This window comes from Dipodomys ordii, unplaced genomic scaffold (assembly GCF_000151885.1).
Source record: "Dipodomys ordii isolate 6190 unplaced genomic scaffold, Dord_2.0 Scaffold38, whole genome shotgun sequence".
Classification (NCBI taxonomy): Eukaryota; Metazoa; Chordata; class Mammalia; order Rodentia; family Heteromyidae; genus Dipodomys; species Dipodomys ordii.
Window position 1 is genome coordinate 559,346 of NW_012267254.1, and position 27,856 is coordinate 587,201.

A 27,856-nucleotide genomic window follows, 5' to 3' on the forward strand; every position below is an offset into this window, starting at 1 on the left:
AGTCCATAGGAAGTCTCTTATCCACAAATACTTAGGAGTTGAAATATTTCAGATTTTGGGGGATTTACAAACATATATTTGCATAGACTTTGCCAATCAGAATCCTGAAAAGCTCCTAAATCCAAAATTACAAAGTAATTTTAGATTCTGGATTTTTAAATTAAAAATGCTCAGTCAACCTGTATTGCATATGTAATAGAAAATAAATAAACTATACATAACATATTTTATACATAATCAATTGCATTTTACTTATTAGCAGCAAATAATTGGAAAATCAAATTTAAAAATTACTCTATTTGTAGCAACATAAAAACAAACACTCAAGAATAAATTTGTCAGAAGACTTCTAGGCATGGTAGCACATGCTTATAATCTCAGTATTTAGAAGTCAGAGGCAGGAGGATCCCAAGTTCAAGTTCAGAGAAACAGTGAGATTGTCCTTAAAAAAGGTCAGGGTGAACTAATTCATCTGTGATACTCACTAGACATTGTATTGAAAACGAACTATACAACTTGTGGGGGAGGGGGTCAGGAGTAAAAATGCTGGGAGGTGACATTGTTCAAAAAGAAATGTACTCATTACCTGACTTGTGTAACTGTAACCCCTGTGTGCATCAACTTTACAATAAAAATTTAAAAAAAAGAAACAAAAATGTTTTCATCCTTTGCGTGCAAAAAATGTTTCGTGTATGTGTGTGTGTGTGTGTGTGTGTGTGTGTGTGTGTGTGTGTCCTACAGCTTGACCTCAGGGCCTGGGCACTGTCTCTGAACATTTTTTTTATTTTTATTGTCAAAGTGATGAACAGAGGAGTTACAGTTACATAAGTAAGGTAGTGAGTAATTTCCTGTCCTCCCTCATTTTTCTCCCACTTTCCGTCCCCCAACCCTCTCCAAGTGGTACAGATCATTTCCAACATATTGTCTTGTGAGTATCACTGTTGCACCCTTAGCAAGAAATAGAAACAGATGTTGACAGGGATGTGGCCAAAAAGGAGTTCTACTATACTATTGGTAGGAATGTAAACTGGTTGAAGTAGTCTGGTTCAACCACTAGAGGTTCCTCAAAAGACTAAAGCTCCCCTATGACCCAACTATCCCATTCCTGGACATTTATCCAAATGATCACAAACAAGGTCACACTAAAGCTACCAGCTATGTTCACTGCAGCATTACTTACCATAGCTAACATATGGAACCAACCCAGATGCCCCTCAGTAGATGAATGGATCAAGAAAATGTGGTATATATACACAATGGAATTCTATGTCTCCATCAGAAAGAATGACATTGCCCCATTTGTACGGAAATGGAAAGACTTGAAAAAAATCATATTAAGTGAAGTAAGACAGACCCAAAGAAACAGGCTCCATGTTTTCCCTCATTTGTAATAATTAGAATATGTCTAGGATATCCCTAGCAGAGGATCACTATAGCTCAATAGCTATGATCATATAAAATAATGCTAACTGAAATGAACTCCAAGATAGGGAAACAAGAGTTTTTGTTTCTTTGATTTTGTTTTTGTTTTTCAATGTACTCTGTGAAGTTATTTCTCTCATTTTTTCCCTTTCATTTATCCCGTTGTCACTGATTTTTATTTTTGGTACTCTATGTCATGTATATATGTTTATGATTTGGGGAAGGAAAGGGGAATAACAAAACGGTGAGACAAAAAACAAAGGGTGAACTAAAGCAACAGCAATATTCACTAGACACTATGGTGGAAATGAATTTTATAACTTGTGGGTGAAGGGAGTCAGGGTGGGGGGGCAGGGAAGGAAAGTGGGAGAAAACAAGGGAAGAGGTAACAATGTTCAACAAGAAATGTACTCATTGCCTTATTTATGTAACTGTAACCCCTCTGACATCACCCTTACAATAAAATAAAATAAAATTTAATACATAAAAGAGCCTCGCAGACTTTCCTTCCCAGGCTGGCTAGGAACCACTACTCTAAAATCTCAACCTCCTTAAGTAGCTAGAATTACATGTGTGAGCCACCAGTGCCCAGCTGACAAAGATTTCTTTAGACAAGTTTCATATATTTACTCAAGGGAAAAAATGGGTATGAAGTAATTATTAAGATGTGTATCCTTAGACAAAATTTTAACTGTTTTGTTTTTCTTACATATTCACAAAAGACTAACACAATGTACAATATATTGTAAGTACTCCATAAGTGATGATTGACATAGGAGATGATTTTCGGTCACAAGGCCATATTTTGCATATCAGAGACATCATTCCAACTAAAATGTCAGCCTACCAAGGGTTATATGACAATTCCTTGGGATATTTGTATTTTCATAAAATCCCCTAAAGAAATTCTAGTAATGTTCTTTCTCCCATCTAAGAAATTCCTGAATGATACCTGGAAATAGTTGCCTGGTTCTTTTCAGAGTTGCACTCACCTCAGGAGCTGTGACTTCATAGGAACAGATGCTGAAGGCCATACCTTCAAACCTGTGGTCCATTCGCAGCACAGCCAAAGCCAGCCCACCCACTGTGATATTTGCCGTCCTCCCTGAAAACTCTATCTTGTGACCAGCACGCTCGATTGTCCTGAGAATTCTGCAAAGAAACATGGGTGAAGAAGAATCTTCCTACTTCATTAATGTAAAACCCATCCTCCTCACAAGATTTCCTCATTGAAAGACTTTGCTCTGTGCTCTAATTATCATCTTACATTGTTGAAGAATTATTACATAAGAGCTTGGGAGGGTAAAATTGGGAGGATTGTAGTTTGAGGCCAGCACAGGAGAAAACATTTGTGACATTTTGTGTCAACCAATTTAAAAAATCAAGAAGGGTGGAGAATGTGGCCTGTCTTCCAAATTATGCAGGAAGCACAAATAGGAGGATATTCTAGGCCAGATGCGGGGAAAGTATGACCCTATTCCAACATATTTTTTAAAATGTCTAAAGCGGAAAGGGCTAATAGCATTACTTAAGCCCCTGAGTTCAAATCTCAGTATCACCCAAATAAGATTTCTGGCTTTGGAACCAGGCAGAGTAATATCCAACTGTGGGGCCAGATGTGGTAGCCCAAACTTATAATCATAGCTACTCGGGGAGTAAAAAGTGGAGGAATTGTGGTTCAAGGCCAGACTAGGCATAAAAATTCTCCAGATCTATCTCAATGGTTGAGTGCACAATCTGTCATCCCAAGGTATACAGTGGAAGTACAATGACTGACTGGGCACCGTGAGCTGTGCCTGTCTTCTCAATGATAAAGGGAAGTACAAACAGGAGGATTACAGTCCAGAGTGTTCAGTGCCTAAAGTAAGATGGTTTCTCAAATATAATAACCAATCCCAAAAGGAAACTACTGAAGTAGTTCAAGTGGCAAAGTACCTGCTTAGCAAGTATGAGGCCCTGAGTTCACACCCCAGTAATGCCAAATTATAGTAGTAGTAGTAGTAGTATTTAACAAAACATTCATTGTTAGGAAAGCCAAATGACCACCGTGAGCCATAGTTTCCATGCCTACAGAGTCAGAGGTAATATTAGGACACATCCAAAAAGTTATTTGACAAATTAAGTGAAATTACCATAAAATCAAATGCTTTAGGCATCTGATATGCCTTCTAAGAAGTTTAGATTTTATTTGACACACAACTGAGTGGTTTTAAAAGCAAGACATGATCTGTTATACACATTAAACAATCGCCCTGGCTGCTATAGAGGGACAAGAGTGGAAGCAGCGAGACCAGAGGAGGCTATACTGGTCTCTACTGTAGTTAGCCAGAAGAGAACTGAAGCTGGGACTGAAGATGAGGACAGAGATAGGAATAGATGGATTCCACTGGAGGTTTAAATAGATTTTTTAAAAGTATATGTGAGTAGTTATTGTTGACAGTGAGTTAGAAGGCGCTAACTAGTACAATTTCCAACATTTTCTCATTAACATGGATTAGACACATTTTTTATAGAAATGTGGAATCCTGGCAAAGCAATGGGTTGGAGAACTAGGTTGGAGGTTTGGGCATGGGGTAAGTATTTATTTCAAAGTTATTTTTTCACTAGTATTCAATTCAAAATTGAAGGCATCTTTTCCAACTAGGATTGAAGCAAATGTGCCACTGGAATCTAAGGAAGTAATAATAAATCCTTTAAATTTTATGAAGTAATTTCTTTTACCAACATGTTACTACTTACACATTGCTCACTGGATGCAGATTGGAGGTCAAATCACTTTGTTTTTCTGAAACTACATTGATTATTTGTAGTATAATCTGGGTTAGCTTCATACTTATCTCATCACACTTTGAAATATCAGCCACTTTAGAAACAATTATCCTTGTCTCTTCTTCATCCAGAAGTGAAGCTTCCTTTACCAAGTTTAAAATGTGCTCGGCAACATCATCTGCATTTTCTAGAGGGAAGCAAATTAGAAACTCACAGCCTATATTACCAAACTGAGTTGGGGTGATGCTGGTCTGCCTCTTTCCCATTAAAAATGAAAGGCATTGCTGGGTGCTAGTGGCTCACATTTATAATTCTAGCTATTTGAGAGGCAGATATTGGAAACTTCATGCTTCAGTGCAGAAAATGTTCATAGGACCCCTTTCTTGACCAATAGCTCACATCTACCATCCCATCTACATGGGAAGCTGAGAAGAAAAACACAATGGGTTCAGGCAACCCTGGGCAAAAGAAGTTCATAAGACACTACCTCAAAAGAAAAAGCTGCCGTGCACTGGTGGTTCATGCCTGTAATCCTAGCTACTCGGGAGGCTGAGATCTGAGGATCGCTGCGGTTCAAAGCCAGCCCAGGCAAGAAAGCCCACAAAACTCTTATCTCCATTTAACCACCAGGAAACCGGAAGTGGCGCTGTGGCTCAAGAGGTAGAAAGCTAGCCTTGAGCTGAAGCGCTGAGGGACAGCGCCCAGGCCCAGAGTTCAAGACGCATGACTGACAAAAAAAAAAGCCAAGAATACAAATTTATATACAAAATAAAGACATGCATTTCATTTGTAAAAGGAAAAAGAAAAAGCTGAATATAGTAGTGAACACCTGTTATTCCATCTACAACAGGAAGCATAAATAAGAGTCCAGTCCAATCCAGGCATAAACAAGACACCCTATCTTAAAAAGAATTAAAGCAAAAAGGGATAGGAGTGTGGCTCAAGTGATAGAGCACCTGTGTAACAAGTCTGAAGCCCTGCATTCAAAACTCAGTGCCACAAAAAAGGAAAACCAATAAAATGGTAATACATACCAAATTTACACACAGAAAAATTAGGACTTCAATTTCTACAAAGATTTAGTCCCAGAAAATACCATGTAAGTCATGCTTTTATTCATCAAATCTTTTTTTAAAATGCACCAGGGAACTCTTTTTGTCACTGAAGAATTATCTTGAAATTTGATTCTAATTAAGACTTTCAAGTATTGGATTGAATTAAGTAGATGCCTCCTATACTCAAATATCAGCAAACATTATGTCTAAGTTTTCATAATCAAAGGTGGTGGTTGTAATTTCCTGTCAAGAACCATCATCTTACAGAAAAGAAGCAAATGTGGACCACATAATAAAAAGCAATTAATTGAGATTTTTCTAGAGAGGAAGAACAATAGGTATTAACTCGCCCACTTTTTTTCTTCACTTTTTATTATGGAAATTTTTAAGCACATACAAAAGTTGAAAGAATAGTATAATGAATCCCCATGTACCTTATGAATCACCTAACTTCAACAAGTATCATTGAAAGGCTAATCTGATTTGATTTACTTTATCTTGTATTTTCCCCCAACCCCAGGTTATTTTAAGGAAAATCCCAGATGTCACTTCATTTATTCCATTAATACTTTAGTACATATCTTTAAAATACAGGACTTTCAAATCTAGATCATGCCTGAAATCCCAACAACTTTAGAGGCAGAGTTTAGGAGGATCACAGTACCAGGTCAGCACAAGCAAAGCAAACATTTTGTAAGACTTCCATGTCAACAAATGAATTGTACATAGTGGTATGCACCTGTCACCCCAAATATGTAAGAAGCATAAGTAGGAGGATTGCACTTCAGGAACTCTTAAATAAAAACCACCAGACCCTACTAGAAAAATAACTACAACCCAAAGGGTACGGCACAAGTGATAGAGTACCTAGCTATCAAATTCAAGGCCGTGTTCTAACCTTAGTGCTGCCAAAGCAAAATAAACTAAGATAGAATAAAGAATGTTAATTTGTCCTAACTAAAATCCTAATTAAATTAAAATTATGAAGCTCTAGTTCTACCTCCTTCCTTTCTTTCCTCCCTCTCTCTCTCTTACTTTCTCTCTTTCAATGTCCCCTGACTCCAGCTCCTCATAATGCAACTTACACAGGCTAGACTGTCTTTCTTCCCTTTTTAATTCTTTTTTCCCTATGAGCAACTATCCTCTTTATCAGAAAGTAAGTAATCTTAACAGAAGTGGTCTCTACTCCCCTTACCCCAACAATGGCTTACATAGAAACTGAGTAGGCCAAGACTCCAAGTCTTTGGGAACAAAATGGAAGGAGATGGACTACCTTCATAATAATACTTTAATATTTTATACCTATTAATAACTGTCTCCTGGCCAGTTAAAGAAAGTGAGAAAGCACTAAGAGTAGGGAATAAAAGAGCAATAGATGAGGGTGAAGTTAATCTGACAAAATTAACTGGTGAATTACCATGTTGAAACCCTTTGGTACAATTAATGTACATTTTTAAATGACAGGCACAAAAGTTAATTCATTAATTAATTTTAGATCTTCCTGCCCCAGCTTTCCAATTGTCAAAATAACTGGCACCACACCCAACCCAAAAGACATAAAATTCTATACAATAACAAGAATTCAATATATATCCTGCAAAATTAAGAAGAATGAAGGAAAGGATGAGTAGGGAAGGGATGGGAGACTAAAGAGTGACATTGATCAAGATATAGTGTGTTCATAAACTGAATTGTTAAATGGTGACCCCTTTATACAACTACTTACAGATAATAAAATAAATAAATAACACAAAATGAATGACAGAAAAGTAAACCAGCTTTTCAATGGGAAGGGGAGCGCCAACAGAGAGGGTAAGTGAGGGTGATTGTGATGGTAGTACTTTATATACATTGTTGAAATTGTTTTAAGAAGGGGAAAGAGAGATGGAGAGCATGAGTTTCATCCGGGTACATTGGATGCATGTATGGAAATGTCACAACGATCCCCCTCCTGTGCACAACTAAGAAAAAAAAACTTTAAGAAACCTAAGAGGAAAATAACAAGATAAAAGAGTGTGTTCATTCACAGATTGTCTAGTGCTCTTATTAAATTGTTCAAGCTTTGTTGAAAATGGAATCTCTGGGGCTGCCTCGTCATGATTCTTTGGCCTTCCATGGTGCGACTTCACTTCACACAGTCCCTGCTGTGGCAGAATGAAAGTAAACAACAGGCCAATGGGAGGCTAACTATACTGTGGAAAGTAATTACAGAATTTTCATCTGGAGTTATAAAGTTTTTTCAGGGAAATTCAGGATAAATTATACTCATTGTGTAACAATTTGATGTCCCTAAACAAAATTAACCTATTAATTGCAGAATAAATGGTTCCCCATTGCTTGAAATATTGTTACAAATGGTCTGCAAATAATTGCAACAATCAAAACAACAATAATATTTGCTCTTTCTTGAGCAAATTCGGTGAGTCCATGTTGTAGTTATCTATGGATGCATAATAAATTACCCCAGTTCATCATTATCTCTTGTAGTTTTGTGTGTTGAGTAGCCCAACTAAGCAATTCTCACTTGGGAGGGATCTCCCAGGCAGTTGCAGTCAGATAGAAGTTGGAACGGAACATAGGTGAAAGAGAGCCTGCATTGGAAGTTTAAAGTGGAAAACTTACATGGCTGGCAGTTGGTACTGACTATGAGCTAGTCAACTGAAGCTGTGGACCGAACTGACTACATAAATGGCCTCTAAGTGATCTAAGTTCAGAAGTGGGGTGGATCCAGGATGTAATATACTTGAGTCAGCTTTTACTAGTTTATGAGAAGCAATTAAAATTTAGGGGCCATTTTTGAGCTGCTTATTAAACACAACCACCATTAAAAATTAAAGTAAGCCAGGCACTGGCAACTCACACCTGTAATCCTAGCTACTTGGCAGGATGACAATCAGAGATCATGGTTTGAGGTCAGTCTAGGAAGAAAAGTCCCCAACACTCCATCTCAACTAACAGCTGGGTGTTGTGTGTGCCTGACTTCCTAAAGGTCCACTGGATGCTGACATTGGGAGGATTGAAGTTCCAGGCCAGACCAGGAAGAAAAATCCAAGAGACTTTTGTCAAAGGAGGGAAGCTGGACATTGTCCATGCACTTGTGATCCTGGTAACTACAAGAAGCCTAAAGCAGGTGGATGACAGTTCAAGTGAGCATCAGGTCAGGAAATTAAACTCGATCAGCAAAAAGTAGTGCTGAATGTGTGGTGCATTGGTAGGTTTTTTTTCCATATCTATTTTTATTGTAAAAATACTGTACAAAAAGGTTACAGTTATATGAGTGAGGTAATGGGTACATTTCCTATCGAGCATTGTTACCTCCTCCTTTGTTTTTTCCTTACCATCCCTTCCCTCCTCACCTCCCTAACTCCTCCCTCCCCTCCCCAAGTTGTAAAGTTCATTTTCAACATAGTGTCTTGCACATCTCATTACAATGGGTCAACCTGTATCCTTATTTCAGCATTTTTTATATCCTTCCCCCTCCCCAAATTATAAATATATATATACAAGGTGCAGAACACAGGAATCAGATACAGTGAAAACAGTTGTTAGAACTGTGGGGGAAGCCAGGCGCTGGTGGCTCACGCCTGTAATCCTAGCTACTCAGGAGGCTGAGATCTGAGGATCGCGGTTCAAAGCCAGCCCAGGCAGAAGAGACCGTGAGACTCCTATCTCCAATAAACCACCAGAAAACCGGAAGTGGCGCTGTAGCTCAAGTGGTAGAGCGCTCGCCTTGAGCTGAAGAGCTGAGAGACAGCGCCCAGGCCCAGAGTTCAAGCCCCACGGCTGACCAAAAAAAAAAAAGAACTGTGGGGGAAAAACACACAAAAGAAACAAAAGAATCACATAGTGCATTATAAATACGTTAAAAACAATAGCAACCAAGAGAAAAAAACCACTTGTGTCCCGGTCTTGGGGTTCATTTCACTTAACATCATCTTATATGGTCATATGTACATAGCTTTTGACCTTTTCTGTATGTACTAGACATGTACTAGTTATTGAAAATAAGGGAAACCATGGGACTTATGTTTCTTTGGGCCTGGCTTACTTCACTTAGTATATATATATATATATATATATATATATATATTGGTCCGGTAGTGGGGCCTGAACTCTGGGCCTGGGTGCTGTCCCTCAGCTCTTCAGCTCAAGGCTAGCACTCTACCACTTGAGCCACAACGCCACTTCCGGCTTTTTTCTTTCTGCTTATGTGGTGCTGAGGAATCGAACCCAGGGCCTCAGGCATGCAAGGCAAGCGCTCTACCACTGAGCCACCTTCCCAGCCCCCACTTAGTATATTTTTTCCCAAGTTTTTCCATTTCCTAACAAATGGGGCAATGTTAGATTTTTTTTTTTTGCCTAGCAAGTGATAATGTCCTGAGTTTAAACCTTAGTGTTACATTAACTTACAAATAAATTAGTTACATTAAAATGATGATGATTTCATAATGCATAACTTCCTATTTATTTTACCAAATCTTATTAATAAATGTTCTTGTGATTATATCCATTGTCTCTTAGTGACTACATGTCTTAGTTTGGATTTAGGTGTGGAAGGACTATTACATCATGAAAATTGGCAAATGCTACAAATGAATGTTTTTTTTACATTGAATTGGGTGTAAGTATTTTCCAACACATCACAAGGTTACTTCCAGTGAGGTATCTGGGTTCGGAGAGCAAGTATCCCAAATGAACATAGACAATGAGTAGACAGAAACATCTAAACTTCTGCAAAGTTAATCTTATTAATAGCTTCATTAGTTATTAATAGTTTACTAATAATGAATGCCAGATTCTACCACACCAAGCCGTCACCAGCCAACTCTGGTTGATGAAGAAAGAATAAACTACTCCTTGAGATTTTTAGAGAGCAAGACATTCTCCATACATGTTCTCATTTAATCATTTATTTAATAACATTATGTGACACGTTCTCTTAACAGCTCCTTTATACAGATTAAGAAATTGTGAAGACATGCTGACCCTCTCTGTCTCCAGAGCTCGAGTTCTTTCATATGGCCTTGTTAGTAAATGTCTCATATTCCCATCTCTGCACATTCAAGCCTTTATTTCTTTTCTCCATATTGTTGAGATTTGGAATGGCAGTGTTTTGCAGTCCTTCTGTCTCGTCTACTGGAAATGGAACCCAGATTCTCACCTGCTAATCAAGCAGCTACCATTGAGCTTCACTCCCAATTCCTATGTTATTTTCTCAGTACCTCTTTATTCTGTTTGCCACGATGGTGACATAGACACAGATGGGAGATGATTCTGAGACAAGTCCAAGCCAACTTCATTAGAGCCTGTAGCATACTACATCCGTATCTCATGAATGACAAAATCTGAGCACAGAAAAGAACTCAAAGAACTTTTTTTTTTTGGTCGGTCGTGGGGCTTGAACTCTGGGCTTGGGCGCTGTGCCTGCACACGTCAGCTCAAGGCGAGCACTCTACTGCTTGAGCCACAATGCCACTTCAGCTTTTCTAGTGGTTTATTGGAGATAAGAGCCTCACAGACTTTCCTTCCCTGGCTGGCTTTGAACCATGATCCTCAGATCTCAGCTTCCTGAATAGCTACGATTACAGGCATGAGCCACCTGTGCCCGGCCCTCAAAGAACTTTGAACACAAGGCCACATTTTCTAACTGTCCCATGCAAAAGTGGTAAGAAAAATGAGCACTAAGGTGAGAGAAATGAAATGTTGTTCTCCAATTAAAAGATTGAATGTTCATTGGAAAGATTGAAAAATCGAAAAAATAACTGAACATAATACATATTTTTTTTGGCGTTGCACTCATTGCTCATTATGCTACCTTGGAAGAAGAGAAGGATTCCTCCAGAGCTAATACTTGATAGTTCACTTTTCAGTTACATACATTATAATCACCATCCAACTGTTCTCTCACTCTATGGTAACTTTTCACAGTCAATTTTTTTAGAAAAAAAAATCTCAACATGATACAGTGCTTTCGTTATTGTTATGGCTGTTTCTTAACTTTTCTCCCACAAGAGAAAATTCTATTAGCATGTCTAAAGAAAATGTGTCACTCAGAGGGAGGGAGGTCAGCATGAAATGCAGCCTTGTCTATCGTTCCCTCCGCTCTCTGCAAAAGGCACCACTCCCTCCTGCCCTGACTCATGATTGCCCACGTAGAAACCTTCAGAGCTTGTGATCGCTTTTTTTAAATTCTTCTACATATCCTCCCGCAAGGATCTCAAATTTGTAGCTTCTGCAAGGAAGGCAAGTCTGAAAAGTTCACTGTCAGCAGGTCGAGTCCTTAGCCCTGGCACCTCAATTCCTGACAGTTCATTAAGACAGAGACTCAATGTATTCGGTGCAGCTATACTGGGAAAGTTGTGTAGAAATTAAAATTCTCCCGTGGATACACATTTGCTGTCCCACTTCTTAGTCCCCACACACTCATGGTTTTTTTTTTTCTGTTTGTTTTATTTTGTCGGTCATAGGGCTTGAACTCTGGGCCTGGGCACTGTCCCTCAGCTCTTCAGCTCAAGGCTAGCACTCTACCACTTGAGCCACAGCACCAATAGAACCCAGGGTCTCATGCTTGCAAGGCAAGCACTCTACCACTGAGCCACCTTCCCAGCCCACACGCATCTTTTTACTACAACTTCACATGGTGGAAGAAGCTAACAAGTTCCCCCAGGCCTCTTTTATGAAGGCATAAATCTCATTCATGAGGGGTTTACTTCATGAAGAAATCAGTTCTCAAATGCCCCAACTCCAAATGCTATTACCCTGGGGTTAGCATTGCAACCTATAAATAAATATTCATTTATAGCATCCTTTTCACTGAAAGAGATATACAGATGATGCCAAACATGATGGCTCATGACTATCATCCTCTCTACTCAGGAGGCAGAAATCCAAAGGATCCTGATTTGAGGCCAGCCATGCCTCACAAGACATCTCAACTATTGAAAAGCTGTGTGTTGGCATATATATATATATATATATATATATATATATATATATATATATATATATGCCTCTTATCCCAGCTTTGTGGGAAGCATAAATAGGAAATCACAGTCTGGGTCACCATAGGCACAAAGTGAAACCTTATTCATTAAAATAACAACAAAAAATGCCGGGAGCATGACCTGTGTAGTAGAGCACTGGCTGAGTAAGTGCAAGGCCCTGATTTTAAATCCAAGTACCACCACCACCAAAAAAACAAGATCCATAGATGATAAGTATGAATATGAAAAGATATTCAACACAATATATGGCACTGGGGAACTACGAATTAAAACAACCATAAACACATGTTGTATACCATAAAAGTACACAACTTTTATTTGTTAATTGTGAAAAGGGTTAAGCAGTTTTTAAAAATGAAAAAATGAACACGCACCCATTGAAATGGCTAAAATGCAAAGCCCTGAAAACCCTAAGTGCTAATGGAACAAGAGACGCTCTCGCTCACTGCTCATGGGAATGTAACATGACACAGACACTTTGGAAGGTGTGGCAATTTCTTACAAAATGCTTTCCAAACAAGTCAGGAGTCACACACTTGTTGACGTTTAGAAATATGTCAAAAACACATCCATGTTAAAAAAAAAACCTGCATTGTATTTATAGCTAGCTCATTCATACTTGCCAAAAGTTATAAATCACCAACATGTCCTTCAGCAGGTGAATGGACAAACTGGTTGTCTAGGTAATGGAGTAATCGTGCTAAGAAGAAATGAATGAATAAATCATGATAAGTCATATGGGAAACTTAAATGTATATTACTAGGGATAGGAAGTAAATATAAAAAGGCTGCATAGAGAATGACTTTGGGAAAAGGCAAAAACATTGAAGACCATTAAAATAGCCATTGTTTGCCAATGATTAGTAAGGTGGGAGGGGTGAATAAGTGAGAGCAGTGAGATGATTCTGTGGTCCTCTGCTTGTGTACACATGTCAATACAAACTTGTGCAAATGAAGTTTGGTGACGTGATGTGTCAGTGCAGGACATCAATGGTAATAAATGCTATCACTCTGCTGCTGTTATCACTCTGCTGTATTTGTATCAGAGTGACCCACAAGGTGATTCTGTACTTTCAGTTCAACTCCATTGTTAACCGAAATTTTATGAAGAATTAAAAATTCAAACCTTTTAGCTAGAATTAGCAAGACAAAAAGAATTAAGAAACAACTCATAAATGAAGGTATATGGCTAGAGAGTGGACATTACCATCAATGCTATTCTAATAAATGGACCAAACAAACCTTTATAAAAATGGGAGGAAACTGGGAACTGCAGTATCAGCAGGGATAAGAAAAATTGCATAGTTGCTGTGGAAAATTCTTGTGTAGCTCCTCCAAGAGAGGAAAACATACGGCCACAAAAATTATCCAACAAATCCTCAAAGAAACAACTGCCCAATAAATAAGTGGGTTAAAGATTTAAAGAGAAACTTCTCTGAAGAGGAAAGAAGGATGGCCAATAGACTCATGAAGAAATGCTCAACCTCTCTAGCCATAAAAGAAATGCAAATCACAACAACATTGAGATACCACCTCACCCCAGTTAGAATGGCTATAATCAAGAACTCTAATAACAACAGATGCTGGAGGGGATGTGGACAGAAGGGAACCTTACTGCATTGTTGGTGGGAGTGTAAACTTGTTCAACCACTTTGGAAAGTAGTATGGAGGTTCCTCAAAAGACTCCACATAGAGCTCCCCTTGACCCAGCAATCCCACTTATGGGCATTTACCCAAATGATCACAAACAAGACCATAGTAAAGCTACCAGTACAATTATGTTGATTGCAGCATTATTTACCATAGCTAAGATATGGAACCAACCCAGATGCCCCTCAGTAGATAAATGGGTCAAGAAAATGTGGTATATATACACAATGGAATTCTATGCCTCCATCAGAAAGAATGACATTGCCTCATTTGTTAGGAAATGGAAAGACTTGGAAAAAATTATATTAAGTGAAGTAAGCCAGGCCCAAAGAAACATAGGTCCCATGGTTTCCCTTATTTGCAATAACTAGTATATGTCTGAGACAAGCAGAAAAGGTCAGATAAGTTGATGATTTCTTTGCTGCTTTGTATGTCCTTCCCCCACAGTGTAACTTCTGTTTTCACTGTATTTGATGTTGGTATAATTTGTGGAGGGGAAGGGAAAAAACAAATTGTTTAAATAGGGATACAGGTGGACCCACTGCAACAATGAGATGTACAAGAGGTTATATCGAAAAACAAACTTTACAACTTTGGCGGGGGAGGAGGGCAGGGTGGGTTATGGGGGGTACGGAGGAGGGAGATGGGAAGAGATGGGAAGGAGAAACAAAGGAGGAGGCAACAATGCTTGATAAGAAATGTACTCATGTCAAAATCGAACTTTACAACTTTGGTTGGGGGGGAGGATTGGGTGGGTAGGGGGCGGGGGGAGGCTGTGAAGGGATGGGAAAAGGAAACAAAGGAGGAGGCTACAATGCTTGATAAGAAATGTACTCATCATCTTGCCCATGTAATTGTAACCCCTCTGTACAGTATTTTCACAATAAAAAAATAAAAGAAATGTACTCATTACCTTGCTCATGTAATTGTAACCCCTCTGTACAGTATTTTCACAATAAAAAATACTTTTTCAAAAAAATTTGTCTACCAATGTTCATACTAGACTGTTAGTAATAATCTTGGTGAAAAAACCAAATCCCCAAAATCCATGAGTGAATATTATATCTATATAATAGAGTATTATTTAATCATTACAAACGTTGTGACCTACAGCATGAACAACCCCCAAAGTCATTGTAAGAAGACCAGAATAAGTAAAATTCATACAGATAGAAATTGAAACCAAAGGGAGAGAAATGGAAATGTTGCTACTGGGGTACAGAGTTACTTTTCAGGGTAATGAAAATATCTTGAAATTATTGATGATAATCATACAGCATAATGAATGAGCTAAACTCCTTGAAAAAATACCATGGAACTATACAGATTACGTGAGTGATCTGTGACTAGATCCATTAAAGATTTCGTGAACTATATTGAGATAACAATTTTGGGGAATCAAATCAGTAAAGGTCCAAAAGTTGGATAACACACCATGTTGCTTATGGTATTTGGAATCAGACAGTTTCCTACCTTGCAAGCAGGAGTATGCTGATACCATCAAAAGTGTGACTGACCTAGCAATTCCATTCTCAGGTATACTGTGTTTGTACAACATTTCAACCTATGTGTGTCATCCATTACAGAGATAGTTCTTTTTTATTGTGTTTGATTTGTGTGTGTGTGTGTGTGTGTGTGTGTGTGTTTGTGTGTGTGTGTGTTGGTCCTAGGGCTTGAACACCAGGCTTGGGTGTTGTCTCTGAACTTTTGTGCTCAAGGCTAGTGCTCTACCACTTGAGCTATAGCTCCACTTTCAGCTTTTTTGGTGATTGATTGGAGATGAGAGTCTCAAAGACTTTCCTGCCTGGGCTGGCTTTGAACCTGTGTCCTCAGATTTCAGCTTCCTAAGTAGCCAAGATTTCAGACATGAGCCACCAGCACTCAGCTTCCATGTATTTTAAAGACATGCACCTTATTTTGAATCTCTTTTATTTAACAATATGGAATACAGTCACAAAATGGCACAGACCAAAACCGAAAACGAATTCATTTCTATAAAAGCAACTGTGTGTCTATGTGGATGCTTGTACTGGGTTTTGAACATAAGATCTAATACTTTTGTTTCTCTTTTTCAGTTTTTGCTTATCTTTTTTCACTCTACTACTTTTAGCTTCTTGATGTATAATTGGAGATAACCGTCTCTTGGACTTTTCTGCTCAGGCTGGCTTTGAAACAAGATCCTCAAGTTTCAGCCTCCTGAGTAGCTGATATTGTAGGCATGTGTCACCAGCACCTGGCCTACAAATACATTTTTAATAGAAATGCAACCTTCTACACAAGCTGCTTCGAGAACGCCAGCTCTGAACCATTTTATATACCAATAACAATGTGTTTTTGAGACTGAGTGCCGTGTTTCACTCTTACAACTTCAGCTACTGGAGAGGTAAAGACAAGATTAAAGTTCAAAAACTTGAAGCAAAAAGTTGCTGTTAATCCCTCCCCATCTCAACAAACAAGCTGTGTCGGGCATGCCTGCAATCCTAATTAAACAAGAAGCGTAGGTGGGGAAATTGAAATCCAAGACCAGCCTCGTCATGAACTGTGAGAACCTATCTGGAAACATGACTAAAACAAAAAGCTCAAGTGTACAGCATCAGCGGAACAAGCAAGCCAAATGAACACGAGGCCCTGGGTTCAAGACACCATACTGCAAAATAAATAGTAAATAAATAAAATGGAAAATAATAATGAGTCATAAAATAGAATTGGCCCATTGCAACAATGATACTCACAAGATACTATGTTGGAAATGAACTTTACTCCTTCAGGGTGGAAGGAGGAGTGGAGAAGGTGGAATTGGGAAGGGATAGTAGAAAAACAAAGGAGGGGGTGACAATGCTTGACCAGCAATGTACTCATTCCCTTACTCATGTAAGTGTAACCCCTCTGTACAGCATCTTTACAAGAAAATAAAATTTAAAAAGAAATCATAATCATAAAGCCAAACAAAAAACAACAGTCCCAACTTCTCCTGCACCCCACTCCACAACCACTATCTATCTGGACTGGGATTTGTTTAAGGAAGATGTTAATGATGGAAGCTTTGTGTCTACTCTTGCTGGTCTCAGGAAATATGGCAAACAAATTGAGGTTCAATGATTTCTTCAACGTGTGAAAGACACCTTACCATCACTTATGGTCACATTAGCAAGATCCACAATCTTATCAGGAAGTCCTTGAAGCAACTTGCATTGCTTAAACCTTGGTTTTTCCCACAGGGACTTGCCTGTTTGGATGCTGATTGAACTGAAAAGGAAGAAAGGGAGGGATAAGATGCATTACTTAGCTTTCTCAATGAAGGATTTATCCCTCTCACCCACCCTTAGCCTCTTGGCCAAGTGGAAGCCCAGTAGCTAGAAATGGAGCAGGGAAGAGGAAACCTCTATTTAGAAATGCACCTAATTTCTCAAATCTATCTCCACATCTTCATTTTGTTCAAGTCTCTGGTGTTGAAAGCATTGCATCATATTGGCCTCATCATCGATCCTCCCCCTGTGCCTCACCCAATGCAACTCATTTCAAAGCACCCAGTGCACTCTTTGAGCACCTGATACACCACAGGATAAGAGGTAGCACAGACAGGTAGGGTGGGACTGTGAGCCTACCTCTAGAGCCTGCAATTCAGTGGTTGCAGACTGAATGTAAACTCTCTAAAACTAGGCAAAATGATAGAGAAGCTGTGTTAACAAAAGTAAATCAATCAAACCTCCAAGAAAGGAGAACTTTCTTTCCATGCTTGAACTAAGAGGAGCTTCACACTGAGAGGACAGAGATGGAGCAGAAATGTGTAGCACCCATTTGAACTTCTAAGCAGAGACAAGGAAATGCCCGTTGAATCCACAATAACAAATTGCCAGTAGGGCTGGAGGACACGGTAAAGAATAGGAACCTAGGAGATAAGCCAATAGGAAAGGGAGTCTGAAGTCTTGAACACTGCATTTAGTGGTGGGGATTTCCTTCTTCCACAAGAGTGTGACACGAAGGCAATCAGACTTTCAAAAAATCATGCTGACAGCAGTGGGGAAGACAGGTAGGGAGTTATAGATGGTTGCAAGGCATGGAGACTGCCCTAATAACAGACAAAAGCTACTAAAGGCTTACATATCAAGCACTGGGTTGAAGAGGAGAGCCTAGATATAGGCTCAAACTGTGGCTGCCAGAGGTGCCTACCATGCTGACTGATTAGATATAGGCAGGAAAAGGTAGGGTACAGTCAGAGATGTGGCTTAAGAGGGCATTTAAACCTCTGTTGCTGCCTTGTAGTCTTGCCTACTTACATTAATGGCCTAAACCATTAATAGCAGAGAGTCAGAGAAGAGGGCTGATTTTTTAAAAATGGAAAATGATAAATTCAACAATAGAAGGGTAATTTGGTAAATTATTATGGCCCATCCATGACCGCATCTGAGGCCATTTGTTTGAACTGATCATTTAAAAAAAAAGTGAATGTAAACCATGCAGAATATTTGATGAACTATTGAGTGAAAAGTTAAATTGCATTATTGGTTTGATACCGATGATTACCACTACAAAAAACTTATATAGGTGTGTAGGCAAAGGTAAGATTGAGAGAGAGGGAAAACATAGAAGGACATGCCAGCTTCAAAAGAGCTATTCAGGTGGCTGAATAATAAGTGACTTCCTCTTTTGTCTTCTTGAAGTTTTTTTCTTATTATACTGCAAGTGTATGTTTAAGTGCAAAGAGTGAAAATCCAACAGAAGAGAGATAGGGGAGGGAGCACACGCAGACAAATGACATAGAAACATGTTTTCCACTAAGCAGATCTTGGTGGATGTAAAACAGCCATGAGAACCTGATGGGTACATACCAGATTCTTGTAGCATTTCCATTCTTGTTTTTTATGCATCTACTCTGGGCTGTCTCAGTAGGGTCAGTTAGCAGCCATTGATAAGTCCCTTTGTATATAGATGGTGTATCATCTGCTTCACACTTTCCTGGCTCTGCAGAGGAAATGTAGGCACATTTGGGGGGTGGGAAAAGGCACTTACAAACATCATAAACATTCAGTATAAGCCATCATTATTACCTTGTGCATAAACAGCAGCAAATAAAAAGAGGAAATGGTTTCAATCAGGATATATGAACTAGGCATCATTGCAAATAGCTTAAAATGGAGTCTTTTTTGTTTAAATAAACTCTCCAGTTTAACCACCACCAGTTTAGTCCTTTTCATTAAAACCACCAATTCACAGGAAAGGCTTTCAGTTTATGGTTGTTTTAAAATACAGTGCACACACACACACACACACACACACACACACACACACACTTTGTGAAAAATCAAACCACACAAAGAGGCATTAGATAAAACATTGACAATTGCCTTTCTTACAAAGTACCTACCATTGCCAGTTTGATGCATAAACAAAAGCAGACTGGCTGTAGGTTAGAGAGGCACCTCCTTTTTTAGTTTCTTTTCTTTTCTTTTTTTTTTTTTTTGGTCTATCATGGGGCTTGAACTCTGGGTTTGGGCACTGTCCTTGTGTTCTTTCAGCTCAAGGTGAGTGCTATACCGCTTGAGCCACAACTCCACTTCCGGTTTTCTAATGGTTTTATTGAAGATAAGAGTCTTATGGACTTTTCTTTCTGGGCTGACTTTGAACCATGATCCTCAGATCTCAGCCTCCTGAGTAGCTAAGATTACAGGCGTGAGCCACTGGCACCCGGCTTTGGCACTTCCTTCTTAATGGACTGTAAACTTGGTGGATTAAGTAAACTCGGTGGATCTGTAGACAAAGAAGCTATTTCTAATGCTGTTGTTGAGAGGGTAGAACTCCTTGGTGGGAGACTGCTAGGCAGAAGGCTGTTCACATGCATTGTCCCACTAAGGGAGATGTAGTCTAGGCTAGTTCCAGGGAGTAAGTTTCCCAGTTTCATTAAGCACTACTAGGGACATGATTTTGACTCTGGAAATCTTTCCCTTAGGTGTTGACAAGCTGGCTCAAAAAGTGACTCAACCAGGCATGTATAGTCATCTCAGCCTCCTCTGGGATTGAGGAAGAAAGATGCTTCCTGATCATTTTCAAGGCATATTTGCTAGTGTCATTTGCAAGGTGGGTGGCTGTATGTAATCTTTACAATTCTTTGCCGTTATCCCATTTATTCCTTGACAAACCACAGCCTGCCCTCTGCTACTTAATTAGCTTGCTGCCAAGAATGATGGCTTCTAGTACCTATGTGTATGGGGGTGTGGGGTTAGTCAAAGTTAGTCAAAGTTTTTCCAGCAGACTACAAAGCAAAAGGAATAAAGCTGGAAGCAAAGAGAAAAAGTGTGAAGGGCCTTGTAGCCTTTGTATGCAACACTAAAATTTCCTTAACTGGAAAAGAGAATGCACAGGAGAGAAATCAGGGAGACTTCCTAGATCACTTGCCAAGATGAATAGAATGGTGGAATGAATCAATACATTAGCAAGTATCTAATAGGGCATATTGTCAAGTGCAGTAGTGAAACTTCCAAGTGTATGAGAATTTATGCAAGAGAGAATCCTTCAGCTTTGTGGATGGGCTTTTCAATGGTAATATCCACAAGCAAGCAATGGTCTCATTGCCCTTTCTTTCTTTTAAATTTTTTAAATTTGTTTGTATTTATTTTATCGTTATTATAGAGATGATGTACAGATTGGTTAGATTTACATACTCAGGTAATGCGTACATTTCCTTTTGGGTAACTTCACTCCTTCCCTCATTCTCTCGACTCTTTTATAAGCTTTTAGAATTAGAAAAATCATGTCGGGCACCAGTGGCTCATGCTTGTAATCCTAGCTATTCTTGAGGCTGTGGTCTGAGGATCATACTTTGAAGCCAACCCAGGCAGGCAAGTTTGTGAGATTCTTATCTCCTATTTACCATCAAAAAGCTGGAAGTGGTGCTATGGCTCAAGTGGTAGAGTGCTAGCCTAGAGCAATAAAGCTCAGGGACAGAGCCCAGATCCAGAGTTCAAACACCAGGCATGCACATGCACACACGTCGTTGGAGACAAATGAATATTGAGGATGTGGAAAGTTGATTCTTCTTCCTTCACAACTTAGGATCCCTCAAAATATATGCATGATGACTTCTGTAATAAGGAAAATGAATTCACACTGAAAGGCTCCACCAAAATAATTACCTAGCTTTTTCACTATTACGTGATCAGACTTTACTAATAACGTCAGTTGATCTTGTGTGAAGCTCCCATGCGTGAAGTTACCATGTATTTTTCTTTTGATTCTGCTGATCAAGTCCATGGGTGGTAAAGAGGAGTTGGCCTTTATAATAACTTGACAAGCACAGCTAAAATAAAACAAGACACAAAAGAAAATACTACCATTATATCAATGGAGCGCAACTTTGCCTGCAATGCTGAAATTCTGCATAGTTCTCTTAATTGGTAGTACATAGAATCTCATTTTATAGCTATTAAGGGACAAATGTTAAGAAAGACAGCATATTGAAATCTGAGTAATTTTCTTATATTCAAAATGGACAGCTCAAAACTCATTTTCAAAATGATAGTCAGCAATATTTGTATTAGGTTGAAATAGACTAACTAGGAGATTTCTCTAGGAGTTTGTAAGAATTAAGAGAAAAGATGGAGAATTCCCAAGTTATTTTGGAGAAAACCTCTTATTGTTCTGATCTCCAATTTATTTACTGCAATAAGGCAAATAGGCATGTCCCCAATTAGTCTATATACGTCTGTTCTGAAGACAGCTTATTCTACAATGATAGCTAACATCTGTGTAGCTAACATATGATAAATTCATTTTCCCCTCACAACAGCCCTTTGAAGGAGCACTATGATTCCTATTCTACAGATGGCAAAATTGAGGTTTAGGGAGATGGCATTGCTCTTAACCACAAAGACTTACCCCAAACTTCTGTCCACTTGAAAGATGCATTGTGAGAAAAGGCTGTTGTTGACCTTGACCTTGACCTCTATAGTGACGTCCTTAACTATATCCCATTAGGTTGAACATTTCAGTTTTACAAATTTATCTGTCTTTGTTTATTTGCATTTATATACATAGCCTTTCAGAACACACTTGCTGAGTTCCCTGTTTACTGTTAAAAGTTAGATATCCCTGTTCTTCCTCAAAATTTCTGTTTGTCTAAACAATAACTCCACATCCCTTGACCCTGTATGCAATGAAATCCCTGCTCATCTTATCCATTCCATTTGGCAGTACTCTCCTTGAAGCTGTTGTATTTCCAGCTTGAAGAGCAGTCATATTTTTTTTAAATCTCGTTTTAAGCCAGGCACTAGAGACTCACACTTTTAATCTTAATTACTCAGGAGGCTGAGATCTAAGGATCACAGTTAGAAGCCAGCCAAGGCAGAAAAGTCTTTGAAACTCTTATCTCCAACTAATCACCAGAAAACCAGAAGTGGAGCTGTGGCTCAAAATAATAGTAGTGCTAGCCTTGAGAGAAAGAGCTCTGGGACTGCGCCCACGCCCTGATTTCAAGCCTCAGGACTGGCACACACACACAAAGTCTCCTTTTACTTGTAAGAAATCCTCTGTTCTGGTACTGTGACCATTCTAGTTATCTCTTCGTGCCCTATCTTTGACTATGTATCCTTCATCATATATATCAAGCAGATAATCAAAAGCCAATGACTCCAGGAGAATCTGGGCCACGAGTTTGAACAGGACTGAAGATGCTTTCCCTGTGCAGCATTGAATGGACCACAACAAACACTTTATCTCCCCATCCCCAAATTGTAATAACTTTAAAATTCATTTTTTTCTTCACACAAAGAGAGAGCAGGCTGGCTGCTAGACTGTGTCATGACCAAACCAAAACAAGTTATTTTACGAAGGCAAGAGTCCAATTACAGTATCTGAAAAATAACCACAGGTACTTTGATCTCCTTCTGACACATCTGACCAATGCATTACACATACAGAATTAAATGGAAGGAAAATCAGAACTAAATGTACCAGCTACGAATAAATTCAGCTCCTACCTGTATGGTACATGGGAAATTGTAGCCATTTCTTGCCCTTCTCTCTGTCCTAACTGATGCAAAAGAAAAGTACATAGTCACTGAAATCTTTAAACAAATGTCAAAATTGAGTAAGCAGATTACTGTTAAAACAACAACATTCCTAAATGTAATTTACAATTACATAACCCATGCCATCTGCAAATTACCCTTAAAAATGTTAATGTAAAGAGGTGCTGGTGGCTCACTCCTGAAATTCTAACTACTAAGGAGGCTGAAATCTGAGGGTCACCTTTCAAAGCTAGCCCAAGTAGCAAAGCCCATGAGACTATTAATCTCAATCACCAAAAATCCAGAAGTGGAACTGTGGCTCAAGTGGTAGAGGGCTAGCTTTAAGCAAAAACAGCTCAGGGACAGTGACCACACCCTGAGTTCAAGCCCCAGGACCAGCACAAAAACAATATTAATGCACTTAGTTCTCACACCAAGTTTGTATGGTGTGTAATACAAGGCTTGGTGTGAGGTAATTGTCAACCCATTTTCTTGTTTTGATTGTAAAGGTGATATACAGAGGGGTTTGCAGTTACATAAGTAAGGAAACAATACAATTCTTGTCGAACAATGTTACTCTCTCCCTCATTTTCTCCAGCTTTCCCTAACCCAGATTCCTCTCCCCACAAGTTGTATAGTCCATTTCTAATACAGGGTCAACCCATTTTCTAGAGGAGTAAATTGAGTCTCAAGCTAAATAATCTTCCCATTATCACACAGAGGAAAAGTTACAGAACTAGGAGTAAAATCTTCTAGATCTGGATTTTAACATAGTGTTGACAACAATCCCAGGAAGTGTGTAATACTTACCAAGTCCTGTTCTAAGCATTTAGCACAAATTATGTAATTCTCTCTTTTTAACAGCCCTAATTGTACAGATATGGAAACCGAGGCATAAAGAGCTTGTTTTACTTGCCCGGTTCTCACAGTTGGGAAGTGTAGGAGCAAGGATTCCAACCAAGGCAACTTGACCAGATTATTACCATAAAGCTTTTGCACCTATTGTTTGACAAGAATATTAGTTCTATCATTACCTATAATGTGTTAACTGTTAAAATTCGGACAACTATTTACAGAAAGTATATTAAATGATGGCAAATGATTTGGAATTACACTGTAGACTTGACTGTATTTAGGATAGTCAAAATATTTATCTCATTGAAATACCTTGAAAGCTGTGTGCTTTCTTATCATTTTGGAGTACACCATTGTAAAGCTTTAAGACACTGGAAGAAATACAGAAATTTGGGCCAAAAATGATGCAAAATATCTTTGTAACATTTTGACAGCAAATCTGCAGAGGGTAGATTATAATGGGTTTAGATTATGTAAATACCATATAATGTAAACAATAGTGTCACTCTTGAAAGAGACAGGGTTTTTTTTTGAAAGATATCTACAATCAATCACAAACTTCTACTATCTTATATATAATCCTCAAGTCATTCCACACTGCTATAGACCACAAAATGTGCCTCAAGAAAATATCATGTTCTGAACAGCAGGACAGGATTTTCTTGATCGGTTCTTGTGTCATTTCCAAAGGAAATAATATAATTTGACCCCCAGTTGCCACCACTGCACCTTGCTTGACAATACTCTTCTGCTTGGGCAGAAGAGCTGTTTACTTATATCTAATAATAGATAGGATGGTCTCAAGTAGACTCATTTTTATAAATTACTTACAATATATCGGTACATGGCCATTTCTTCCTTAGAAGTGTCTCTGTGTCAAAAACATCACAAAATTACAAAAGAAATGAAATGTAGTACAACACACACAATGAGCAAAACTAGGATAAAGGCAACTCTGAGACAGAACAGCAAAGTACCACCAGCTCAGAAGTCAAATATCCCTGTGCCTCCAAAGGGACCTTTGAAATGAGTTTGGTCGTTATATGCATACAGAAATACTGTTAGCTTCTGGTTCAGTCATCTTTCCAGGAAACTATCCCATAGTGGTAGAAGCAAGTAATATAAATATATACATATATATATATATACACACACATATACATATGTGTATTTACACACAAATGAAAGAATTACTCTAATAGTCATCACTAGACAATTGAATAGATACATTGTTTGCTTCATACAAAAGAATCTTAAGCAACAATTAAAATGAATAAACTAGATTTTTATGAAAAAGAAAGTTACTAGACAGTTTATATATACATACATATATGTATGCATGTGTGTGTGTCTAGTAGTAGAAACTTATCTCCCTAGCAATCACACAAGAAAAAAACTAAAGAATATGTTAAATAGCTGTCTACAAGAGGATTTTCAGGGGTGTGGAGAGGCAAGGCTTTAGAGATTTTAACCATTCCTATCATAGATTTCTACAAACCTGTAAGATTTTACAGCGGCCACAATATTACTTTTGCAATAAGAAACAACAATAGACAATTATTAAAAGAATGTTGTATAGCCAAACTATTTCAAATTATTATTTCAAACTATTTCAAATTATCTGTTCATAACTGTTAAGGATTGAATATTTGTCCTTCCTTCATATTTGGAAGCCTATGAAGGGGAGATTAGAAGGTATGGCCATTGGGAGATAATTACTGCTTGAGGGCATACTTTCCATGAGCAGGATTAGTATGTATGAGTCATTAGGGGCAGAGAGCTTCCTCTCCCTCTTCTCTGTCACATGTGGATACAACAAGGCAATTTTCACAAGGACTTGACTATGCTGACTTTCAAGCCTCCAGAACAATGCGGAATAAATTTCTGTGGTGGAAGCCACCCAGACCATAACCAATGATGGATTCACTTCTATTAATTTATATAAATCTGCTTCATTCTATTTATATTTGAACATGTAAGAGAAACCAATGTCCTAGCATAAGAAGCTAGGCAGTCTCATGTTGAGGCATGGTCTTCTATATGGGAGTGTTGGAAGGTGGGATCTCAGTGACAAGTGGTTGGGCCATGAGAACAGTGGTCTCATAAATGGATTGATACTTGCTCATGTGAGTGAGTTCTCACCACATGGGACTGGATTACAAGTCACCCACAGGAGTGGCTTGTATAAAATGAGTCCTATTTCACTGCAACTTCACCTTCTTTTTTTCTGTTTTGTTCTTCCAGTAGCTTTATTCTCTCCAGTAAGACTACTGTTATCCTCATTCTAAAAAAGAATGTATTCTCAGAAGAGAAGATAAAACTCTAAATGTAGCAGTCTCTAAATCCTAGGCAAAGACATGAGTAACCCCTTTTGGGTACGAACAGATCCAGGATGTTCTCAAATTGTCGTTTAACACCCCCCCCAAAAAAATCACTCACATACCTGCTTTTAATTTGAATAGCCAGATTAGTAAGATAAAATTCACTGTCTTGAAATATCGAGTTCAACTGTAAAAGAAGTAAAAAAAAATTACTTTTCACATACCTGCTTCTACTTTAACCCAGCAAAGCTATGTGGAATGGTGTGACAGCATTCATTATTTCAGCAAGATCAACATTTCCATTTGCTTGACTCAATCTGTCAATTTACATTTTGCACCTTGTTATGAACTAAATTGTGCTCTTTCTGATTCAAATGTTGAAACTCCAACCCCCAATTTGTTTGTATTTGGAGATAAGGCCATTCTAGAAGTAATTAAGGTGAATTAACTAAAATTAGAACTTGGATCCAATCTAATTGATATTCTTGTAATAGAAAAAAAAAGAGATTCATGCAAACAGAGCATTTGAAGACACAACAATAAGATAGCCATCTGAAAGCTTCTATGGAGAGACATGCCACCAGAAACCAGTATTGCCAGTATCTTGATCTTGATGTTTTATACCTCCACCCAGAACTCTGGAAACTGTCTGCTGCTTTGTTCTCTTTTCAAGTCACTCAGTCTTGTGTATCTGTGGATGGCAGCCTAAGCAAACTGGTATGATACCGCCGCCCATGTTTAGACACTTGCAGTCATATCATATACATTTTAAAATAAGTGCCAGTGGGGAGAAAAGAAATCAATATGATCTATTCATTGTTGAATTGAAGGTACAAGTTGGCATCTGGAAGACTGTTTAGATATAACTATTTTTTGTCAGTTGTGGGGCTTGAACTCAAGGCCTGGGTACTATCCCTGAGAGTCTTTGTGCTCAAGGCTAGTGCTCTACCACTTGAGCCACAGAGCCACTTCTGGCTTTTGAGTGGTTAATTGGAGATAAGAGTCTCATGGGGAGTTTTCTGCCTGGGCTGGATTCAAACTGCAATCCCCAGATCTCAGCTTCCTGAGTAGCTAAGATTACAGACATGAGCCACTGGCACCCAGCTCGATATAACTTTGTGAATTTTCGTTCAATAATCTGAAGAATTAATACTATAGAAACACTTGGGTCTTCCAAAATAACGTGCCACAAGAACATTGTTTTCAGTATTGTTTAAAAACAGAAATAATCTAAATGCCCCCCATGCATGTTTGGATTCAAGAGCAAAACAAAACGTTATGTTACAAATAAATGATGAAATATTATGAAATATAATGAAATATTAAAGTGTATGAGGTAGAAGAAAATATGCTCAACGGTGCAAATTTAAGGGCTAGAGATGTATGTAGAGTGCTTGTTGACCGTGTGCAAATCCCTGGATTCTACACTCTACAACTCATACATGAAAAAAGTAAAGAAAAGGATACATGGGTAAGTAAGGGGTGGAAAAGCAACTTGAAGAATATCATAAATAGTATGATTCTAATTATTTTGTGAAAATATATATGTATCAACACATATGTATATAAAATATAAAAGAATATACCTAATTAAATATACCTAAATAAAATTACCTACTTAATTAAAAGTAGGTAATGCAAGCTGGGCAGCAGTGGCTCGCGCATATAATCCTACCTGGTCAGAAGGCTAAGATATGACAAGATTTGAAGCCATCCTAAGCAGACAAATCCATAAGAATCTTATCTCCAATTAACCAGTAAAAAGCCAAAAGTGCAGG

The 27,856-nt window shown here is 38.4% G+C and overlaps 1 protein-coding gene across 1 annotated transcript in view; it reads right to left on the reverse strand.

The window, feature by feature from the left end:
* Window positions 1–27,856, reverse strand: part of Adgrg4 (adhesion G protein-coupled receptor G4) — a 102,377-nt gene that overhangs the window by 35,607 nt on the left and 38,914 nt on the right. Inside the window, exons 5-12 of the mRNA XM_013018051.1 lie at window positions 26,201–26,265; window positions 24,589–24,628; window positions 22,873–22,925; window positions 21,031–21,194; window positions 18,730–18,862; window positions 17,028–17,146; window positions 4,162–4,378; window positions 2,415–2,574 (exon numbers count right to left, since the gene is read on the reverse strand). Coding sequence (XP_012873505.1) covers window positions 2,415–2,574; window positions 4,162–4,378; window positions 17,028–17,146; window positions 18,730–18,862; window positions 21,031–21,194; window positions 22,873–22,925; window positions 24,589–24,628; window positions 26,201–26,265 — 951 coding nt within the window. The remainder of the gene's footprint in view (window positions 1–2,414; window positions 2,575–4,161; window positions 4,379–17,027; window positions 17,147–18,729; window positions 18,863–21,030; window positions 21,195–22,872; window positions 22,926–24,588; window positions 24,629–26,200; window positions 26,266–27,856) is intronic.